The sequence below is a fragment of the Hippoglossus hippoglossus genome, chromosome 20 (assembly GCF_009819705.1).
Source record: "Hippoglossus hippoglossus isolate fHipHip1 chromosome 20, fHipHip1.pri, whole genome shotgun sequence".
Lineage (NCBI taxonomy): Eukaryota > Metazoa > Chordata > Actinopteri > Pleuronectiformes > Pleuronectidae > Hippoglossus > Hippoglossus hippoglossus.
This window is the reverse complement of record NC_047170.1, coordinates 11,873,603-11,895,513: the sequence shown is the minus strand read 5'-3', so window position 1 is coordinate 11,895,513 and position 21,911 is coordinate 11,873,603. Positions and strand designations below refer to the sequence as shown.

Here is a 21,911-nt window from a genome sequence, read left to right as displayed (position 1 = left end):
TGATTCAGCTTTTCAAATCAACCAAGTTCAAAAACTTTATTGACCTAGAACCTGATTAGGATGCCAGATGATGTATCGTACAGAAAGTTGTACATAATCTTTTTTGCAACATAGAAAACTTTACATTGCTGTATCATATACATTTTGTTTTCTACATCCATGAGCAGGAACGCATCCCCATTCATACTTAAAGCACAGCTAACGTTTCTCATCTTCTCTATACATTTTACCATCCCGCAAACCAAAGGAAAAGAATACATGAAATATATTATTAACTTTTGATTTTGTACACAGGAGTGAAAACTAAACTCAAACATGAAAACAGACAGGTGACGTAAAAGCAGCTAGCATCAGGTCGCTCTCTCGTCCTCCAGTTTCAGAAGCCCAGTTATCATCTCACTCTGTGACAAACCTAACGACATATAAAATGGAATAATTTAACCCTTCACTTTCTGTGGTCTTGCTCAAAATACTAATTGTACTGTGTAGGACAATCTGCACAAGATGGTACAGTCAAAATAAATTATCACAAAGTAAAATCTCCAGTGCATTCAAAAAAGAGATCAAGTGCAGCAAATCCATAGGAGGAGAAGAAAGAAATAAACAAAAATAGATGAAATCTAGTGTTATAAGATTATATTACATAGCGGCTGATCTGTACAACTAGTTTCATCCGAGAGGCTTTCAATACTAATGTTAGCCTTCTGCGGCGCTGACAGAAAGGTCCTTACTATCAATGTGTGACAAACGCCACATTTCAGAGTTACTGAATATGTCTGTTTGCATGTAGTTTGAAACCATTCGTTCTTTACGTTTTAAATATACAGTAAGAAGCACATGTTTTTGAAATATATTCCTTCTGAGCAGATCAGAGATATGAATGACTGTCAGTTGTTTATCAGTAGTTTTATCCAGTGGAGGCATCGCTACACCTTGTACAAGACATTACTGTTTTTATTGGGATATATAGAACTCCATCTGGGCTGAGTGTGTGTTTGTATAGGTGTGTTTGTGTATTTGTGGTCACAGGGTTAAGGGTGCGGGTGGGTGGTAGCAGATAGCCGACTGATAATCGGGCTATTCAGGCCAAGAGTCCGACAGAAACCCTGCGGAGGCCGCTGAGGTGACAGAGCCACGGCGCAGCCCCACGAGGCGGAGGCCTCGGTGCAGCTCTGTCTTCCAGGCTGTTAGTGGTGCAGCGTCACTGGGCCTCCTCCCCAGCCTCCTCTGCCTCCTCCAGGTCCGCTTCCTGCTCAACATGCGACGGCTGAGGCTCTGGTTCGGGCTCGGGCAGCTGTGCGATGTTGAACACGAGGCCGATCCGCAAGTAGAACTTTCTAAGAACCGTGCGCAGCTCGGGGATCAGGTCGAACTGCATGATCTCACAGAGCAGAGGGTAGTACCTGGACGCATGAGCCTTGAACTAAAAGGTGAAAGAGGAAGAAAGAGAAAGACAGAGGCATAAAAAACATAGTATTCGTGCTACATCGAATACAAGTCACACTTTTATTTAAGTACTTAAATCTTATTGGTACTCGCTGGCAGTTGGACAGCATCAATCTAAAATGAAAATATAACATTCTTTGCTGTGCAAATTGGGAGAACTTCCCCTTGTTAATTTTTGTAGTCAATTGATTTTATGAATATAAATCTGAAAATATCAAATCAGTTTCAATGTGATATTTTCACCCAAATAAGTTTTACTTTAGCTGAGCTGCATAGTTTCATCTACATAGAAATTCCACCTTCATTGTCTTTGTAACATTAGTACTAAAATGTCTTTCTGATTTGTATAACAGTATATTATATACAAGTTGAAAACGAGAATATCAAGTACAGCCTTTATGTTTATTCTTGTTATACTATCTGTTCTGAAATACCACTGTGGCTCACACCTCTACCTCATCTGGTATTTTTGGATATCAGACCTAGTTGTGAATTATCTGGAGTGTGCAGAGGTTTCATCGAGCGTATTTTCTGCTTTTCGGCTCCTCACCCTTTCGTCGCTGATCTTTAGCACCTTGGTGAGGAAGAGCAGCAGCAGGTTGGTCCAGGCCTCTCTGTGGCTCTCTGAGGTCAGGGCCAGGAAGTACGCTACAGCCTCGCTGCACACGCTACAACACACACAGAGAAACACAAAGAGAGGAAGAGAAATCACATTAGGCTGAGAGAGAATGCAGGTTACTAGAGAAAGACTTAAAGCCGCCTCTCAGATTTGCGTTGTTCTGTAATGTGGAGTCATAAGACAGCATCGGCGTCTTGCTTATCACATGAAACATTGTACAGGGATGATGAAGATTGTTTTGGCTCAGTAGCAGCTAAATGAAGTATGATGACACATAACAGCGTCTCAGTGAATTAGGATTTCTGAGCTACTGTCACATGCAGACACCGCCCTGCCTCCTGCCTCCTCCTCCAATAATAAATGCGAGTAGGAGAGGCAGGCGTTGATTCCGCTTTATCTTGATATCGTCGTCAATATCAGGGAGAGGCAGGCAGAGAAATGGGCTGACAGATGTTTGTGCGGCGCTGAATAAAGACGCAGCGATGGAAGAACACTCCAAGATCCATGCGCTGATTCCTTTGGATCTATACAGCGAATGGCGTCCGTGTCTGAGAATGGCCGATGCTGCGCCTTCGCCACTGACTGTAGACAGTTAAATCAAAAACAACCCTCCCTTTCTCTTCGGGCCGGTGTCTTTTCATTTCCTATGAAGCGGCTGTTGATGTTCGCGCCAGGAGAAGTGTGATTTCTCTATTTCCACATTGGAGCTAGTGATGGTGAACGTGTGGGGAAACACACACACACACACACACACACACGTTTTCTTCAACACACTGAAAGTTAAAATAATAAAAAAAATGGAAGATTGATGATTTCATAATGTGTCCATTGCAAAGTCCCAACAACAAATGCACCAATTACTTTTTGGAATCTGTCGAAGTGAGGTCACACCTCGAAGCATATAAATTGATCTATTGTTCCAGCTGCCTCGCAGCATGTGTTACTCCGGTTGAACATAAAAATTACGAGAGACTGTACAGAAATGCTGACAGGGTCATTAGTGATATGAGGACGAGCCGCAACAGGAACCCATTACGACGATCATGGATCAACCTGCTTCGGGAGTCTACTCCCTGCTTGCTAAAGTGGTGGTCACAGAGAAATGCTTATCTGTGCAGTGCAGGCATTTTCTGTGGGCAGCTCGGGGTACAGGTGAAAGAGAACTGGAGGTTAACTGCAGTAATGAGTGTCGGAGCAATATCCCAATGTGTAGCATCAGTGGAGGAGGCTGAGTGGTGTCGTTCTCTGATGATATTGTGGGATACGCACAGATCACATGTTTGGTTTCTTACTTGAGAAGTCGTCTCTGGACCTCGGCCCAGGCGTCTTGGCGGCTCTCATCTGTGTACATACGAAACAGGATGCGGAGGCCACAAGCCAGGCTGCTGGTCTCCTGCTTCAACAGGTTGGGCTTCGACTTTCCTTTGAAGCCTGCAGACATGAAGGTAAAATTATATATTTATAAAAGTTATATAGTTAGTTATTTTAATTAGTATTTTTTAAGTCATCTCTAAACTGCTACAAGAAGCAACACAGAATCCCCAACAGCCTGAAGTAAACCACTGCTATTATCTTCAGCATGAACCGTTTTCTGAATGAAAGCAAAGCAAAGCGACATAGCTCCAGACGCTGGTTTGCTGCTGTACCTGCTTTCCACAGTAAAGTCCTCTGCTCGTTGTTGGAGTTGAAAGCTTTGGCGAAGTGGTGGGACTCCAGCAGGCAGTCGAGCAGCTTGAAGAGCTGCTCAGACGTCAGGTACAGATACATGCCCTGGTCCTGGGTCTCCACAGGGATGTCTGGTGCACACACAGCGTCCCGCTTCGACAAGACACACAAATGAGAGGTTATTAGTCTTTTAAACCCTCATCATAAAGCATCATGATCTAACAAGGTTTAAAACAACACCCCTGGCTGGACCGCAGCTGTTTGTACCTGAGCAGCAGCAAAGTTCTTTGCATCTTCCTTCTTACTGGTGGCAGGAAAAAACACGATGTTATCAATGGTCTGGATGAGCTCCAGCTGCACGACACACTTTATCAGCAAAGCAGCGAACAGCAGCTGCTCCTGGACCTCTGTGGATCATAACAACAAAAACGTCCATCAGAACACAGAGAAAAGCAGTAGATGTTAGTCCTAAACTTTCATACAACTCACAAGGACTTTGGAAAAGACAACTGTGGTGCTAACAAATGCAGGCAGAATGACGGAAGCCTCAAAGTAAAGCAGAGGGCTTACTTGTTGGGGTCCTGCTCCTGGAGCCGTCCTCACACATGCCTGTGCTGAACTGACTCTGCCGCCGGTTCTCCGTGGCAACCCTATCGGCGCTGCTTATGGAATGCTGGTCATCAGAGCGGGACTGGATGTCCACTGACTTCTGGGAAACAGAGTCCTGGGAGCAGAGTGGAAAGAGTTTTAACGCACATTACTTAGAGTTATGTGATGTATAAAAAATATGAAAACCTTGAGAGAGTAGAAACAAATATTTATATGCAAAAGATATGCAAATAAAATTCAACAAATATCACAAGGAAAAATATGTTCAGCAAACAACATGCAAAACCAGAATGAACAGTAATTCATTCACATAAAAAACTAACAAAGAAACTTGTGGATTTCCTCACCAACTGTTTGTCAGACGGACTCTGGGTTGTCAAGTGTTCTCCCTCAGGTCTCCATGTTAACAGCCTGAAAAACAGAGTATTTATTCAATAAATCATATTCATCATTGTACAGAATAACAAACGACTTTCACGCTACAAAATTACCTGAGCTACGTTATCCATCAAACAAGGTCTTAATTTAGTTTAATTCACGGTTGATGATCAATTTTTCCTTGAGAGAAATATCCATTTGGTTTGTATTTCGAAGAATCAAATTAAATAAGGAATTCATTGCAAGTTGTTTGAGGAAAATGATACAGACAGTAAAATTGTCCATTTCATTCTTGTGTTATTACCATTGCAACGTTAATTTAGCAGCTAATGCCAATATGTTAATTAGATTTACTGCTGAGTTAAACAATTAACTCCTTTTTATTTTTTTGGGTAAATCAACTAGAATAGAACATTTAGCAATGAGCATGTATGGCTCGTCTTTTTTCCTTGTCTTTGAACGAGAGGCAGTTGTGTTTTCAGTGCGGCAGCTTACGCGTGAGGGATGGTGGTCTTGAAGATGTCCAGCATGCAGTTACATGTCTTGTCCCAGGTCTCGGGGGAAAACTTCTCTCCGTTCAGGATGACCACATTCTCCAGACAGTTGGTGCCTGACCGGGCAAGCTGCTCATTATCTACAGATGCAGAGATGATGAGGAGGAGGAGGGAGAAGGGAGAGGAGGAGGGAGAAGGGAAGTGTTAATTAAAAAAGAGGAGAGACAAAAATGGTGACGTGTATCGATGCATAAAGTCTGATAAGATTTGTGCCTCTTTTTGTTTATAATAAACAACCACAAAACAGTAAAAATGGCAACTGGACATTCGCTTATACGTCTTTTTTTGGTCTGTTCTAATGTCTGTTGCTTCTTTAAGCTCCTAAACAATCTGAGCATTAACAGGCCCAACATCCAGGCTATCTAAAGATTATCTACTTGTATGAAATTAAAAATAACAGGAATAACAATAGCAAAATAGAGTCCTCACCTTGCTGCACACACCAGTAGAGCTGAGCCAGAATATCATCCAGCAGGACATCATTGAGGGACTCAAAATATTGGGTGAAGACATCACAGATGGCATAAAGGGCATGGTTGCAGGTGGTGGTCATCCACTCGGCTTTCTGAGGGGGCAACACAGTGAAATGCAGAGAAAAACTACAATATACTGGAGGAATAAAGATGAGATATTGTGATATTTTAGTTCCATGTGTTTGCATGAATTCCCACGGGGGGGAACAGCTGTTAAAACCACGGGATATGAAACAGCTGTTGCAGATGCCAGACTTGTCGTTTACCTCCGTCTGTTGCTCGGGCAGCTTCATGTTGTCGAAGATCCTGAAGACGATTCTGAACAGGTCCTGCCACCAGTGCTTTTCAAAGGTGTGCCCGTAGGTCTTCATCACTTCAAACATCACGGTTAGCCCCCTGGGAAAAGCACACATACATAGATTTGCCCTTTCCTTGATGTTATAGATGAATTTGCTGTTTTCAAAGCTATAGCCATCGAGCTTTGATTTGCAAACAGTAATTATTGAGACTCCAGAACTCAATAGATTGATTTTTACTGCTGCCTTTGCATTAATCTAAATTCACAGAAGTTAAACGATCCAGTTTCATGCCTTTTATTGTGCATGAATTTAAAAAAAAAAAAAACCTTGAAGAACTGGCTAAAAAGGTGAACAGCGCCTACCTGGTCCTGACGTCCAGCTTACACCTGTTGATGATGCAGGAGAGCTCGAAGAGAATTGGGAACCATCCCCGCACCCACACACGGTCCTCAGGCGCTACATTCATGTCATCACTGGTGTAGTCTTTAAAGGCCTGGGAGAGAAACAAGGGGAAAGTTAACCCTGCTACACAAACAGACATTTCCATAAATACTGTACGTGCCCCTGATGTGCCTGAAACACACACGCTCACACTGTCTCAGGGCTTCAGCTGCATTCTTGTTACCATCATCTTCCTGCTTCAGTAAACCAATATTATTCATCTTCTATCTAGTCTGCAGCTGAGTCAATACAGTTTTGTTTATTCATCACACGCCACCTATAAAGTCAGAAATTGACTTGCGAGATATTGACCTGCGGCCTCTCTGAGACGTATTTGGCGCAGTGTCGAATGAGGCGGATGGCTTCCATGCTGGTGTCTGGGAAGGAGGCGTTACAGGCAAACTCCGACAGACACTTAACGGCGTCCTGGAAGGAGTCGATGGTGGCCGCAAAGTGCTTTTCAAATACATTCGCTGGGAGACAGAGTAGAGGGAGGTGATAGCGGAATAAAGAGAGGAGAAAGGGGATGTCAGATCAAATACAACGATGCAATCGGTTTAGAAAATGAAATAAGGAAGGTTGTAATTGAACTTGTAATGTCGTTCTGTCTGTGTGTGTGTGTGTGTGTGTTGGGACTTACTGACGATGTGGCCCGTGGTCTGGAAGGCCAGCTCCACAATGCTCTCGTCCTGGTCCGAGGCGGCCAGGTGAAAGACGGAGAAGATGTTCTTCCATCCTGAGCGGATGTTTGCCGCCTGGGAGTTAACCATCTGGGCTATACAGCGCACCACCATGTCTCTGATGGTGGGAGACCTGGAGAGAGTGAGTTGGGAGGAGGACAGGGATTGGGTGGACAAGGTCAAGAAAGAAGCGATCACAGAGGAGAGGAAAAAGTGAGTAAGATAGTAAGAAACACAAGAGTCAATCAATTACAAAGGAGGAAATTCATCTCTTCATTGATGTCAATTGGCTTTAAAAGCTCCACAATTCCATTTTCAAGCAGAATCATTATTCCAGCACTGGCACGACAGGGTTTTAAATCAACTGTTGCCATAGTGAAGAGCATTCCTAACTGCTCACTAGTTATGAATGAGAGAGAAGCTCTGCCTCCACTTACCATTACACACACGCACACACGCAGCTATCTTAGTGAGGACACTCATTGGCATAATACATTCCCTAGCCCCTTACCCTAACCATCCAAACTAAATGCCTAACCCAAACCTAATTCTAAGCCTAACCCTAAAACCAAGTCTTAACCCCCAAACAGTCAATTAAAGGGGGGTCACAAAGTGAGGCCCGGCCAACAGGTCCTCACTTTCCCAAAATGTCCTCACTCTGTCGGTTGTAGACTCAAACTGGTCCTCACAAAAATAGCTGTACAACAACACACACACACACACACACCACAGAGGAGGGCAGCATGAGTGAGTCTAATGGACACACTGTGCTGAAGGGTTTACATGGCCGTCTGCCATCTCCTCTCTGGTGAAGCCCTCAGTCTGTTCAGCGTGTGGGTGGATTTATATTTGCACCGCTACTCTTTCACATCAATGAAAAGTGCGGTGCAGTAAAACAGCTTGCCTTCAGATGTGCTTCATGCCGATAATTACGACGCTTAAATCAAACTCATTTATACGCGATAGCTGTGAAAATTCCATTCAAGATGGATTTGCAATAAACAAGGAGAAAAAAAAGGAAAAAGAGGCTTCGTCGCAAATTCACTGGGAGGGTAACGCAAACAGACTGAGAGGGGACGGGCAAAATGTTGGCGTGCTGCTTTTCTCTGAGTGAACGACCAAACAATACGCTTACTCACTGCAACAAGAACAACACACAGAGAGAGAATGAATAACAGTGAAGGCAGAGATGGGCTGAGGGGAGGAGGGGAGTGCGACTTGATCCTGTGTGTGTGTGTGTGTGTGTGTCCACAGTCCAGAAATAGTGGCCACTCACATACACAATACAGAAAATGTCTGTGCACAACCCTGACATTGGAATCACAACAAGCACCTACTCACAAATATATGCACTGTTTTATTTTTACCTGTTCTTTTTCATGATGTGCTCGAAAGGCCTCAGGAAGTCTTTCTGGAATCTGAAATTAGCCAGTTCCCCCTTCTCCAAAAACTTCATGGACAGTTGCCTGAGAGAGTCAACGGCGAAGATCGCCACATCTTCGTTGGAATTACAGCCGACCTGCACAGAGATAAAACATATTTCAGACACAGCACACTGATTTTCTTTAACATTTCATAGTTTTTTTAAATCATTTTCTTAAGTGCAGCTTCCCAAGAACAAGCTGTTCTTTCAGTATGATGTATAACTGAATAACAAGCATCAAAGTGCACTGAAGTAGGTACAAAATATTAACTTTCAAATATGATGGATAACTGAGGATTTGAGTTCACACATGCCAAACCCAGTTCACAGCTACTCAGTGAGAAACTGAGCGTCTGTGAAGTATGTGTCTTTTAAAACCAAAATGCCAAAAAGCTTTTCTGTCTATACTAAAAATGTAACAAAAAGGAAAACTATAGTTATAATTATTAAACTAAGAATCGTTGTTTGTGTTATCTTATAAAGAACACTTTATATTCAGTCACGTTGCACCCTCATGTTTCTATAGTAACCCAAAACAGACAAACCAAACACAAGGCCACTGTTCTTTTCGTTCCTATCTTTATTCAAGAGTGTGGTCTTTCAGTTTGTGAACAGGATGTATTGATTTAACTTCCGTATTTTGTGATGCTCTCACTCAAAACCCGGCGCCTGTACTCAAATATGCTTGTGCTTTGATTTCTTGCACTCCAGCCTCAGCTCTTCTCCTCATGCTCACACTGCATCTGTGCGCTCATCAAACTTCTGCCCTGGATTTTTCCTCTACTCTGTTTTTTTTATTTTCTTCTGTGCTACTGTAAATTCTCCTTTATGCTTGGAAAGGCAGGGGTATTCATTTGGTTTTACAATTTGCAGCCTCACTGCTAGAGTGCAACTAAATCCTCCACACTGAACCTTTAAAAAAATGTGCTTGTGTCTCACGTCAACCACCCTGAAGTGAAGGACCAAACCCTCACCCACCTTGTTGAAATGGTCCCCGATGACCTCCCAGATCCTGGACCACTGCAGCCGGATGCGGCCCATGTTGTAGTAGGAGATCTCCACTATTTTTTGCAGGCTGAACATACGTGGGTGTGTGGGCGAGGCCAGCTCATCCATGGACACAGCACACAGCCAGCGCACAAAATCAACTGACAAACAGATACAAGATGTTGGCAATGAGTGCAGGGAAGGTGATTTATTCAGGGAAGGTGAGTCACTGTGATCAAAAATAGCAAGAATGTACCTGGAGGGGAAAGTATAATGCAGTGTGAAGGTAGTTCAGCTACACTCACCTATTGCGTTGCCGTCCAGTCTGGTAGAACCTGTGAATACCCTAAAGAGGAGGAAAAAATTAGTGATTATTTAGGAGACACGTGAGATTTGAAACATTGACGGATGCAAAATGAAAAATCTCTGTTTACGATATACTACCTGCGCAACCAGTTTATGTTTAACTGGATTTGAATGTGCAGTTCGTGCTATTTTTCATTAAATGTCATCATTTTTTATAAGGATCTTAGTTCATTATACCCCATTCAATGCACTGAAAGCAATTATATGAAGAAAAAAAAAAAAGACATGGGAGTTCAACCAAATAAACTGAGCCCAGGTTTCTGGATTTTGGTGACTACAGTACCTGTCGACTGCGACCACCACACTCTGAGAGCTGGTCTCGCCAATGGATTCCTGAATGCTGGCAATCTGCTTACGGTCCACTGTCCCTCCGACTGCAAAGCAAAGGAAAGAGGATTTAAACAGAGAAAAACATGTATTATTTTGACCTAATTTACTACAAGTACTGCTCCCAATAAAAGAATAGAACATGTCTGACCTAGACCCAGGTACTCATCGTTGCTCTGCTCCTTGGTGCTTGAAAGAAAGCCCTCTTTGCCCCGCACCGTCCCTGAGATGTAGCGTGCCTTCACCCCCGTACCGATCAGCTGAGCCAGCTCCAACTGACTGATGCACTTCATGATCTGAGAGGAGACGTATTTAGACAGTGGAGTATTTACAAGAGTGAGGGATTAGGATTTTTATTGGTAGGTTCAGCAAAAAATTGTATTTAACCGCAATTGAAAACTTGTTGTGGTTGTTTGGAGAGCCGAATATAATAAATACTGTGTAAATTTAACTTTGACATTATTTTATGTTTAATACAATGTTACTGCTTTTAGACATCTTCTTAAAATGATAACCCATAAGAGGCTGTGTTCGTTTGTTTCCTGTTGCGCTTGATTGTCAAAAACATACACATTCATCCCTTTGAAAATTTTGTCCTGTTGGGGTTCATTGCATGAATCAAGAAAACAGATTTGAAGGAGATAGATAGGTTGAGGTTATATAGAAGAGAGTTTTGTAAGGAAAGTGCATGAAAGACAGTTGAGGCAAAAAATATTTTAAACCTCGTGCCAGGAGTTGCCCAGATAGTTGCCATCAGTGTGGGCCACAGTGATGAGGGTCTTGATGGTGTCGATGTTCTTCTGCTTCATTTCTGAGATGCCGGAGCTGGCAGTGAGCAGGGTGAACCTGGCCAGCGCCTGGACGTACGCGTCCCTCTCCAACTGTTACAGACAAAGCAGTGTGTCAGAAATGCTGCAGGCTGAAGAAGAGCACATTAATCCTCCAGTTCTGACAGCAGTACCTGTATGGAGAAGATGCTCGCTATCCTGATGGCCCAGCGGATGCCTTCAAGACACAGAGAGGCCACCTCGGTGTCGTCACAGTCCTGAAGACCCACGCTGAAAGCAGCCAGGAAGGGTGTCCATGCCAGCTGAGGAACAATAGAGGGGTTGATGAGCTGCCGCATGTGTGTGTGGAACAGTGTAGGTGCCTTACACTGCATCTGCGTGCGTCTGCTTGTGTTACCTTGAACATGGGCCTGACGTGCTCCAGATGTGTGGCGCTGGTGAAGGGAGCCTGGACATGGCTGACGGCTTCCATCAGCGCCTTTGCCGTCTTGGCCATCTGCTCCATCTCCACGTTGTACAGCAGACGCCTCTGCTTCTCACTTGCCACACCTGGGTGACAATCAACAGCAGAGGGTCACACGTTTGCTTTTTACAGCAAAAACAAACCAGCTCAGCACAGATAACTTGGCAGCTTTTCATCTAACAAGTGTCAGAAAGAAGCTAAACTGTCGAGAGACAAAACGTAAAAATGCAAAATGTGAAAAAGCCGATTTACTGTGTTGTCAATTTTCACACCGTTTAAAAATAGCTGTGAAAGTTGAGTTCTAGTGATTCTTAAGGCAAATTCATGGTTTCTGTACCCGCCCGTCTGCTATGGGCTGCTATAGTTTCTCATGACGTTAATGTTGTCATCCATCCACCCACGTCTGCGAGGGTACACAAGATTTGGAGCCAAATATTTGTGGCCGTGCTGACTGTACACCTCGACTGTGCGTGCTCCAGGTACAATATACCTACCATCTAGAATGATCCACGTGCCGCTGCAGACCATCATTTTAGTATGAATGGAACCTTGGGCATGTGCATGTGACCGTACGCAACTCCCAGCAGACACGAAACACGGAAATTATGGCCAACCCATAATTTCCGTGTGATCTTATCTGACAATTATTCACGAGCGTCTGTAGATAATCTAATCAGTTTACATCTGATGTATCTATGGTGACTGAAAGTGTAATCCAAAGCCATTATAGCAACAATGGTATCAGGTAAATGGCTCTGGATAATATCTGGAATCTTTGTCTCAGTGTTTATAACGTTTATGAGACATCTCATGTCAGTGAGACTCACTGTGCTTGTTGGATTTCATCGTGATCTCTTTCGTCTCCTTCATGGCGATCTTTTTCCCTGCAATCTCGTCATAGATGGCCGAGAGATTTTCCTCGGGCAGGTCTTTGCTGTCGTTGATGCCGCGGTTCATCTTGATGTATTGCTCCTTTGTCATTTTATTCTTCACCTTTGCAGACAACAACAGCAGAGATGTGGGTCAAAAGCTGCTCATGCAAAACCCTGTGATTTATACTGAAATATCTGAGGAAATGACTGCTGTCGAGACGCATTCCCGAAGGCTGCCGTCTCGCTGAGGTGGAGTGCTTACCTGCGGGCTGTGAAGGTCTGTCGTCAACATAATGATCGAGTAGGCGAGGACATATGCCGTGTCAGCACTGGCAAAGAGGGTTTGTCTAGAAAATTGACGGCAGAAGGAGGTAGGGAAAGAGAGAAGGCAGATTCATTTAACAGCATGTTGTACAGAATGTGGGCCAGACAAAATCGAAGTCAACTATTTCTATTGTCAGGATCTTCCAACCACAACACACCCCTGATTGCACTCCAGATATCTTGCTGCGAACTTCTCCATGAGCCGGTCGATCTTCTGGGCCTCTCCGGGGAGCCGAAAGCCCTCCAAGAACATCCTCAGAGCGGAAACAAAGTCTTTGCCCAGGAAGTCCATTTGATCCACGTAGGCGTACATCACCTCTTTATTGAAACGGTCATTATCCCCTAGGAACTCTCCCACTTGCGTCTAAGAGAGAAAAAGAGAAGACGTCAGACGTATATTTTTTTTCATCCTGAAATATTACATACATGAGTCTAAAACCCTGCACCTGACATTTCTCTCGCCATAAGAGGGAAAAACAGGGAGAAAATCTATTTCAACACGGCAGAACAGCAACTTATTTGTCTGTCCATATTATTTATTTCCACTAGCAGCCTGTAAGAACCACTGTTCTAACAGCAAGAACATCCAGTGAATGTAGATGAGATAAATATATGTAGCACAGTGGTGCCACTGTAGCTCAGGGCCAGAATTTATGAACACTCTTTAATGCTGATTACCGCGGTGCACAGACATCCTCTAGGCTGTACAATCAAGACGGAGTGTGCTTATCATTAGAATGATCTCAAACTGCAGTTACGCTGCATATAGGAAATATATATATATATATATATATATATATATATAGGACTCTAGGTCAGAGTGTCAGTTTAATGTTGAGGAACAGACATTAGATAACTCTGCAACTTCCGTGTGGTTTGGTTGGCTGATGCACAAGGTAGGGTGTGTTGACTTGGTACTTCCGCTTTGTTTGCTGCTATGATAACTTTCTTCATCACGACTCACACAAACCCAATAAAAGTTTTTATCTAGTCCTTTGAGAGACAACAATTTACCGCAATTTGTCACAGGCATATTTTTGAGATCTGTGACAATAACAATAACAAAGGCGGCACAAAGATGATGCTGACGATCGTGTTGATGTGAATAATGAGGTAAATGAAGCAGCAAACTCAAATAACTCTCAGTAGAGTGCATTTATATCTCTGCCAGGGAACTTTATGAAACCACATTTAAATTCAATAGATCCAGATATTAATTTGGAGTTTTGAGCACTTTAGCAGGGAAACCAAACAAAAACAGAAGAAGACTTGTTACCGAGTCAAGCCTCTCTTCCTGGTGCAAGAACTGAGCCAGGTCCTCTGGGGTTGTACCCAGCATGCCTTGCTCTTGAAGGTACTGGATTCCTCTCTTTGGTTTCTTGTTGAACCTGAGTAGAATCAAGACGACAGAAGTTACCAATTCAATTCAATAGTATCAACAAAAAAAAAAAAACTAAAATGTAAGTGCGTGTATGTGTGTGTGTGTGTGTGTGTGGTGAAACTTACAGATCAATGCCCTGCTCGATGATCTCCTTTTGCTGTTTGAGGACCTCAAACTGCTCGGGGTTGTCAGTGCCTGACATTTGGGTGCTATAGCTGCCAATGCCAGATGAGGCTGTGGAGTCCAGAGAGTTGATACTTCCATAGCGGTTTATGGTCTCAGGAGCTTTGGTCTCTGTGCTCTCCTGCTCTGCTGGTTTCTCTTGGCCTGAGGTGTAAAAAAAAAAACATTGAGAAGGAATAAGTCAAAATAAACAAAGTATTTCTACTGTTCCTCTTAGAAGCAAACCCCCTGAAACCAACACATAGCTATGAGTTTTTAAATTGAAACTCTTTTGTTGGGACAAACAGCCTGGAGGCATAAAAAATGAGCTGTGGGAGTAATTGAAAGGGGAAACTGCAGCACGGCTCAAAATGACCCTGGGGGTCTTTTCTTAATGATTGTTGTTGGCAGGGAGAGTATGCAACACTGGTTTAGCTCACATGCACTTATTCACACATGCACACAGAGCAGGTGCAAGGAAGGAGGATGTTATAAAAGGTGGCTTATCTAAAAAGCTTCAGGGTGTCAAAGAGGAAACACAGAACTTAGAGGCCTGAGATGTTAGTAAGCCTGCAGAGACGAGCTTGAGGATTCACTGCAGCTAAAATATGTCCACCCAGTAACTCTGCACTAAGGCCAGGCGTCTGATTACACATTGGAAACTCTTTAAAACATTCAGGACACGGCCACAGTAATGTGAGCTGGCAGGGTGTCACCCATTCTCAGGCGTACACAGTAGAGATGACAAAAGGTGGAGGAATACAGAGGGAGGTGGAGAGGGAGAATGAACTGAAATCCTAAATAACATCCTCATAATAATAACAAACCAATATTTTCACCCATTAAAAGGTCTTTGCGCACCAAGTCTGTATATTTTCGTATGCGTTTATTTAATCCCTCATCCAGGAAATTTATGGGTTCTCCCACTTCTTGAAAAAGGAAAAAGAAAAACATTGAGTCCATGCAATCCTGAGAATCCTGAGAGGTCCCCAAGAACAAGCTGCGAAATTATCCTGGTTACTTCAAAGTCTATTCCTAGATATTAATTCGATTATTTTTAATGTGCGGCAAAGACCTTTAGTACACAACAGGTGCCTTCCCATTAGTTCAAATTAATCCAAACGTGGCTTTGGTTATAATCTATGGGATCTAAGTGAGTAGCCCCTAGTAACATCACAAATTATATATCAGAAGACTAATACAAAACTGTTTAAATCTACAGACACAACAGGATTTAATTTGGAGAATTCCCACCACAGCAACACGTTGTAATAAACACTCGGACTATTTGACTGTTACCTGCTCTTGCTTTGAAGTCATCAATAAAAAGGGAGAAAAAAATGACACAAAGGACAATTGAAGGAACAGAGATGAATATTGTTCTGTAATCCTATTAAGCATGACACAAATTCAGTGTTGCGCAATGAGAAATCATAATTGTATGAGATGCCAACAGGACAAATTTACCATTCAAAATTCAAATTCTGACCTATGAGCTTTTAGCTGGATGACTAACGACTTGTCATAGTTTGACAAGATAATGTACCTGCGAGTGATGCAACTCCCTCTGCCCTGCCCTGATGGCTCGGGCTGAGGCGAGCATGTGGTTTCCAGGCCCTCTTGGAAAAAAGTTGCACTTTCTACTTTGAGCTGCTCCTTTAGCAAACAACAGACATTCTCTGGTGCACAGAATACCTGGGGGCCAGGCTCAACACACAGGATGTGCTGTAGAGGGGGTGATTCAGGATGGTTCAGCCTAAGGTATTGCTGTGTTTTAGACTAAAACCTTCTGGATTAAGAACCGCCTGCACTCTCATTTTCTGGCTTTTTCTCACTGTCTCGTTCTGGCTGGAGCTGAGCTAATGAACTCTCACTTTCGCCCTCGGAGCGGCCGCTTCCCTAATGAATACCAACACTGTCAGTCCTACAACTGACTACAGCCAGGCTGATGGATGTGAGCTTAATCACCGACCTCAATGAACCTCAATGATGAATGGCTGCCACACATGGGCTGACCAGAAGAAAGACTAGTCACTAGTAATGCCCTAGAAAGTTTCATCTTTAAAAAAAAAGAGTTACTTTCTCCTGATATCGAGGAAAAACAACAGTCTGCTTATGTAAAAAAAAAAAAACACAAACTATTCCTGGATGAGACATCTGAATCACTTGTTGACAGTAAAACTTCCTCTTGGAGTTTAAACACACAATATGTAATTCGTCCACAAGGGGTCCCTCATTCCAAAACCCCATGAAGCACCATGGGATCATGGGAGTTGCTGTCTTCACCACCACTTCCAATGAAAACATACCTCAGGCGCAAATCTAGTTCACAGATGAGGTTATGTATTAAAGTTATATTCACATTATGTAGCAAACGGTAATGAATAATCGTATTCCATCACGAGTGACCAATACAAGCAGTGGAAGGAAACAGCATAACTGGCTAACAGTGTGTTTTTCCTTCATAATACGTCATTTGCGCCGATAGTTATAACAGAGACATGCAAAGCCAGGGGGAAAAGCGGATATGACGCAAATAAATGACCAAAATGAAACATCTTGCTAACTTGAGTAAAAGCTAGGATGTGTCTGGGTTTTAACAAAGTATTTAACATGGGTCTAATCGTTTTTAGACATGTTAAAGAGGAATTTATACATATTATATCGTTAATTAACAGTGATGTGACCACCATTTCAACAGTTAATCTGCGTGTAACTAGTCTCTCTTGTTATGACCTGAGCTGGAAGACATGAATTAACGGCGATGAGTCTAAAGACGAAGTTTTTGATCAGTGTGCAGAATTTGAATGAAGAGAAAGGTGGTTTCCTTCTTATCTTGTATTCAGTTCAGGTTTGACAGCTGCCAGACTGATGTTGATAAATGACATTCATGCTGCATTTGTGTCTCACCGAGGCTCGTCTGAGAGTTGGGGTTGACGTATTGGTCTTTACTCCACTCCACCATACATTTCAGGATGGACACGAGACATTCGAGACCTTTCTTTCTCAGGGTCAGCTCCTAAAGATGGTCACCAAAAAAATCCCAATGTCAAGTAAATACTAGTAATGCCACATAAAAAGAGTATTTGAAAAAGTAGGAGGAAATAACCTGCAGTGTTGTTGTGCCAAGCTCGTGGCCCCCGCGACCCTGTGCAATTTTCGAGAGGTCGTTGACAAGACGCTCGAATATGTTAGCAGCATTCAAGTCACAGTCGTAGTTCACATAGATGTCCACCACACTCTGGGCATCTGACAGAAACAGATGGGACACAGATGGAGTTTGTCAGTGAGAATTTATAAAAACAAATACAGACTGTTGACACTGCACTGAGTCTGATGCACCAGACTAATTACATAATATACCAAAGGTTAATTAGAACCATTGGATTAATTAGAACCTTTAAAATGGGATGTGATTAAATGTATTTAGCTGACATTTATTTTGCAGAACATTGGGTTTGGGTAAACCAGACGTTTCTCTCCTCAGCCTCTATTAATGTCTTATTAGCAGAGTACAAATACTTGTCAATTATCCACAAGTAATCAGAATTATTGGGAGGATTTTTTGACACAAACCTGCACATATTCTAGTGAGGGTTTGTATGACCATCCACTTGTGGTCATAGGAGCTTGTGGACGTCTCAAGAATGTACAGGAAAATCTCCTTGAAGAACACCTGCAGATAGAGACCATGTGACAGTGAGAACAAGAACAACAGCCGTACAACACCTTCAGAAGCCGTCGTTAATTCTCTCCTGCGGACGCAGCACATGTAGCAGGCGTTACTGACTTTGCAGAGCGACTCAATCACACCAAGGTGGCAGAATGTTACAGCACTACCAGGTCTCCCACATATTATCTGTGTCAGCTGCTGGCTGCACTGACAAATGGTGTCAATACCGGAATATATAACAGGTAAACACTGCAAAGATCACAATTTCAGGTGCATTTTGTGAATTATTCCTATTTAATATTTTGCCACCACTTTCCCTCAGCCTTCTCACTTAGGTTATTATTTTCCTGTGGTTCCCAGAAAGACTGTCAGCTGCCAGAAACAGCTGCTTTCCGACAAGAAGTGGTGGGTGGTTATATAAATACAGCTACTGTGTTTAGCCAATGAGCTCATCTGGATTTTCCTGCAAAAAGTATCTGAATCCAAACAGAGAAAAATACAAACACAAAAACATCATGTGGAGAGTAACAGTAGGTGGATAATACTTGTTAGGAGCAAGCATGTGCACTATTAATATGGAATTTCTTCTGTGTCACATTAAAAGCTTCCAGAGAAGCCTGAAAAAGTTTTCTAAGCTACTTCTAGATACACACTGAAGTCTGTATATATGGCTGAGATTTTCCGGAGGCTCTGCATGAGTCAGTTTTCTGTGTTTTTCTGTATACATTTTCTGAAAGGTTTCCTACCTAGTCTTATGTCTGGAAAATGTCTGAGTGAGCCTATGTGAGCAGCAGGGAACATTTTTTTCACAGCGAGCGAGTTGGTGTGTTGATGATGTTTCTGCAGTATAAGGCAACAGATGCAAAAGTGGAAGAATCCAATTTCTCAGGATGAAAAGAGGAGCCATACATGTAGACGCCCGTTTCTATGTACTGTTAACAGATTCACGGGATTTCCAGACATCTCTACACACAATCTCCTGCTATGTTCCTAATATGTGAAAGACAAACTCTGGAAAAAGTCCAATATTACATACATTTTCTGCAGTTAATGTTTGAAAACAGTAATAGTTGCACCTATCGAAACTACCAGCAGAATCATTTTCATTTTCTATCTTTACACTTATACTTCAAGAGGCTACAACAAAGCTTGAAATGTTCTTAATTGTGCAATAGATGATGGTCAATACGTTACCTCGATTTGCATCTTGAGGTGTGTCTTGAAGTGGGAGAGCAGCGTGAGGAAAATGGAAAGCGAGAGCTCGAAGACCTCAGGCACGGAGGAGACGCCGTTCTTGGACAGGGCCACGCAGAGGTACTGCTTGATGGCGTTGATGAACATCTCGTTGGTCTTGAAGATGGGCCCGGCATTCTGCAGGATGGACAGAAGCAGCTGGAGGGACAGGACCTTCGATCGCAGTTCGTGGGACCTGAGGAGGAAAAAAAAAAAATCAAGCGGTGTTTCAGATCAGAGAAAACAAACACGAACCAGAGTGTAGCTTTGAAGGGTGGAATTCTCTCTGTAAAAGTATTTGTGTATTCTGACATTGACCCACAAAAATAAAATAAGTAAAAGAGAGAGAGCTGTTAATGATGTGAACTTCAGAGGAATATTATAATAAAGTCTGTGTGAATATTTTATTAGGAAAAGAGATGATGATATATTGATGAAATTAAAACACAGTAACAGGGCGAAGACTGAAAGTGTGAATTTTTGTTTGTACATAAATTGCAGGACTTTGCATCTTTAGCTCTTATACTACACAAGTGTTCTCTAACCTTTGAGAATGAGACTGGCTGCGACATTAAAACAACTTAAAGCATTTTTCCAGACATCTGCTCAAAAATCTGAGAACAGATTGTCCAATTGATGAGCATCAACATTCCAAAACAATGTATTCAGGGTTAAGAACTGAAAACCAAGTAAGTTAAACCGTATGTCCTTCAACTCAAACAAACAGCAGGGTGATGCACATCTATCCTGTACTGTATCTACTGTTTCAGAGAGTAAAACTCTTCGGCAGCCTTCAAAGATACGCAAGGACAACTAAATCAAAGCTCCACGTTTTTTTTTTCTGCAGCAGCAGGAAAGAAAAAAAATTGAGCTAAAAAACACTTTCGGCGGCTTTATATGCTGAGATTTGCTGCTTCTCTGAAATGTCTTCAATCTCTGGTGAGCAGACAAAAGACGACTTATGTGGCACAACAAAAATGTGTCTCTACTTCTTCTCCAAGTGGCAGTAAGATGGTCATGATGAGATGAGACAACTTCAGTCAGAGCTGACCTACATTTTAATGGTAATGTGGGCATAGAAAAAAAGAAAATGGAAATGATGCAAGACTATATCAAACCACAACAAAAACCTCACTTTAATCTGAACAAAGACTTTGTTTAACTGATGATCATTTACACATTAAGCAAAGGTAAAAGAACATCCAGATGAATCTAGTACGTAAAAAACTTTTATTACAGCTTCCTCAGACCAAACTCACAAAGTGCCTCACATAATAAATAAAATAACACCAGAAAGTACTAATTCACAATAAATATACCCAAAAAAAACTTGAGTGTATTGCAGGGCCAACATACAGACACAAATAACCATTCACAGTCACAGTCTCCAGTTAACCTAAGCCCAATAATCACATCTTTGGACTGTGGGAGGAAGCCAGAGTACCCGGAGAGAACCCACGCAGACATGGGGAACACATGCAAACTTGACACAGGAAGATCTTGTTGAAAACAGAAAGTGACAACATCACCGTGCCGCCCCTCAAGAAGATGTGTTTATATTTATCATATATGTACAACATTCATCTTTGTTTGAATTTAAGTGCTTTTGTACATTTCGATCTAGATATAAACATTGGTGTCCAACAGGAACATGATAAGTCCTCGAAGGAGAATAGTTGTGTTGTTGTGATTAAACCAGCCTGATGATACTAAGTAGTTTCTGATAGTTAAGGTTATAATAAGGCAGCTGTTCAGCCTGTGTGCTGTGTTGTATGTGCACGTTACAGAGAGTGAAACATCAGGGAGAGCAACCTCGTTAGAAGAGTAAAAGGTTTCTGTCTGGTGCTGCACTGACATGGCACATTAGTGCGGAGGTAGTTGACACGGCCACGTCAGTCAGACACACATACGCTCACCCACGTGTCAAATGTCTATTTGCGACATTAAAAATCCAAAAGAGCGAAAAGACAAAGCAGTAAATAAACAAATGTGGAAGTCACACAGCAGACGCAGTGTGAATTGAGTTATGCACAGAGACCAGATGCAGGAAATCCTGTTTCACAAAAGCTCCTGCTATCAGGACGAGCCAATCAGATGTCTCTGGCAAATCAGAGTCAGAAGAAATATCGAATGATGGCCAAACCAGATTATCCCCTTCCTCTTTTTTGTGTGTTGAAAATGGGAAACCGTTAAAAGGAGATTCGGTGCTTCATGAAAACAGGAAGTGATTCATAAAATGCTGAGCAATGCCTCATTGTCTCCTTTGTATCAAAACACTGAGGTTGTTGCTAGAGTGTTCCTCATTTGAAATCCTGACTCGTGTCTATTTTTACAACCAACACACTCACACAGAATCATTTCTTCAACACTGGCTCGACGAACGTGTTACTAACCTCCAAGTTCATCTACCCACAGTTAAATTAACTCGATTTTCTGAGCAGAATATGAGCTTCAATTACAACAAATTCTGTGAATGACCAGGTTAGTTTCCCAAATTATGTCCACTATAGTTTCCTGCATAAACATATGTAATTGAATTAAGGGTTGGTTGAGACTTTAGAGGAAGGGATGCACTACTGTTGAAAGACAGCAACTACTCATTATTACTTTCCAAAGTAATTGATTGGTCTTCATTATATTAAAAGACTGAAACATCTTCATTACATTTTCCCAGAATGGCCGACATAACAAAACCCAAAAATGTTTTGTTATTCTCAGAAAACCAGTAAATATTCAACTTTTTTGCAA

The 21,911-nt window shown here is 42.3% G+C and overlaps 1 protein-coding gene across 2 annotated transcripts in view; it reads right to left on the bottom strand.

The window, feature by feature from the left end:
• Window positions 1-21: 21 nt before the first annotated feature.
• Window positions 22-21,911, bottom strand: part of arfgef1 (ADP-ribosylation factor guanine nucleotide-exchange factor 1 (brefeldin A-inhibited)) — a 49,529-nt gene continuing 27,639 nt past the window's right edge. For both annotated transcript variants that reach the window (XM_034572271.1, XM_034572270.1), the window contains 30 exons: window positions 19,125-19,359; window positions 17,834-17,933; window positions 17,367-17,506; window positions 17,168-17,276; window positions 14,221-14,422; window positions 13,991-14,102; window positions 12,873-13,078; window positions 12,653-12,737; window positions 12,346-12,511; window positions 11,453-11,604; window positions 11,229-11,357; window positions 10,990-11,148; window positions 10,419-10,563; window positions 10,224-10,314; window positions 9,880-9,920; window positions 9,566-9,735; window positions 8,532-8,683; window positions 7,125-7,297; window positions 6,797-6,957; window positions 6,406-6,536; window positions 6,011-6,140; window positions 5,701-5,836; window positions 5,213-5,351; window positions 4,687-4,750; window positions 4,301-4,454; window positions 3,998-4,137; window positions 3,712-3,883; window positions 3,358-3,496; window positions 1,997-2,114; window positions 22-1,423 (listed from right to left, as the gene is read on the bottom strand). In XM_034572271.1, coding sequence (XP_034428162.1) covers window positions 1,202-1,423; window positions 1,997-2,114; window positions 3,358-3,496; window positions 3,712-3,883; window positions 3,998-4,137; window positions 4,301-4,454; window positions 4,687-4,750; window positions 5,213-5,351; window positions 5,701-5,836; window positions 6,011-6,140; window positions 6,406-6,536; window positions 6,797-6,957; window positions 7,125-7,297; window positions 8,532-8,683; window positions 9,566-9,735; window positions 9,880-9,920; window positions 10,224-10,314; window positions 10,419-10,563; window positions 10,990-11,148; window positions 11,229-11,357; window positions 11,453-11,604; window positions 12,346-12,511; window positions 12,653-12,737; window positions 12,873-13,078; window positions 13,991-14,102; window positions 14,221-14,422; window positions 17,168-17,276; window positions 17,367-17,506; window positions 17,834-17,933; window positions 19,125-19,359 — 4,273 coding nt within the window. In that variant the 3' untranslated portion in view covers window positions 22-1,201. The remainder of the gene's footprint in view (window positions 1,424-1,996; window positions 2,115-3,357; window positions 3,497-3,711; window positions 3,884-3,997; window positions 4,138-4,300; window positions 4,455-4,686; window positions 4,751-5,212; window positions 5,352-5,700; window positions 5,837-6,010; window positions 6,141-6,405; window positions 6,537-6,796; window positions 6,958-7,124; window positions 7,298-8,531; window positions 8,684-9,565; window positions 9,736-9,879; window positions 9,921-10,223; window positions 10,315-10,418; window positions 10,564-10,989; window positions 11,149-11,228; window positions 11,358-11,452; window positions 11,605-12,345; window positions 12,512-12,652; window positions 12,738-12,872; window positions 13,079-13,990; window positions 14,103-14,220; window positions 14,423-17,167; window positions 17,277-17,366; window positions 17,507-17,833; window positions 17,934-19,124; window positions 19,360-21,911) is intronic.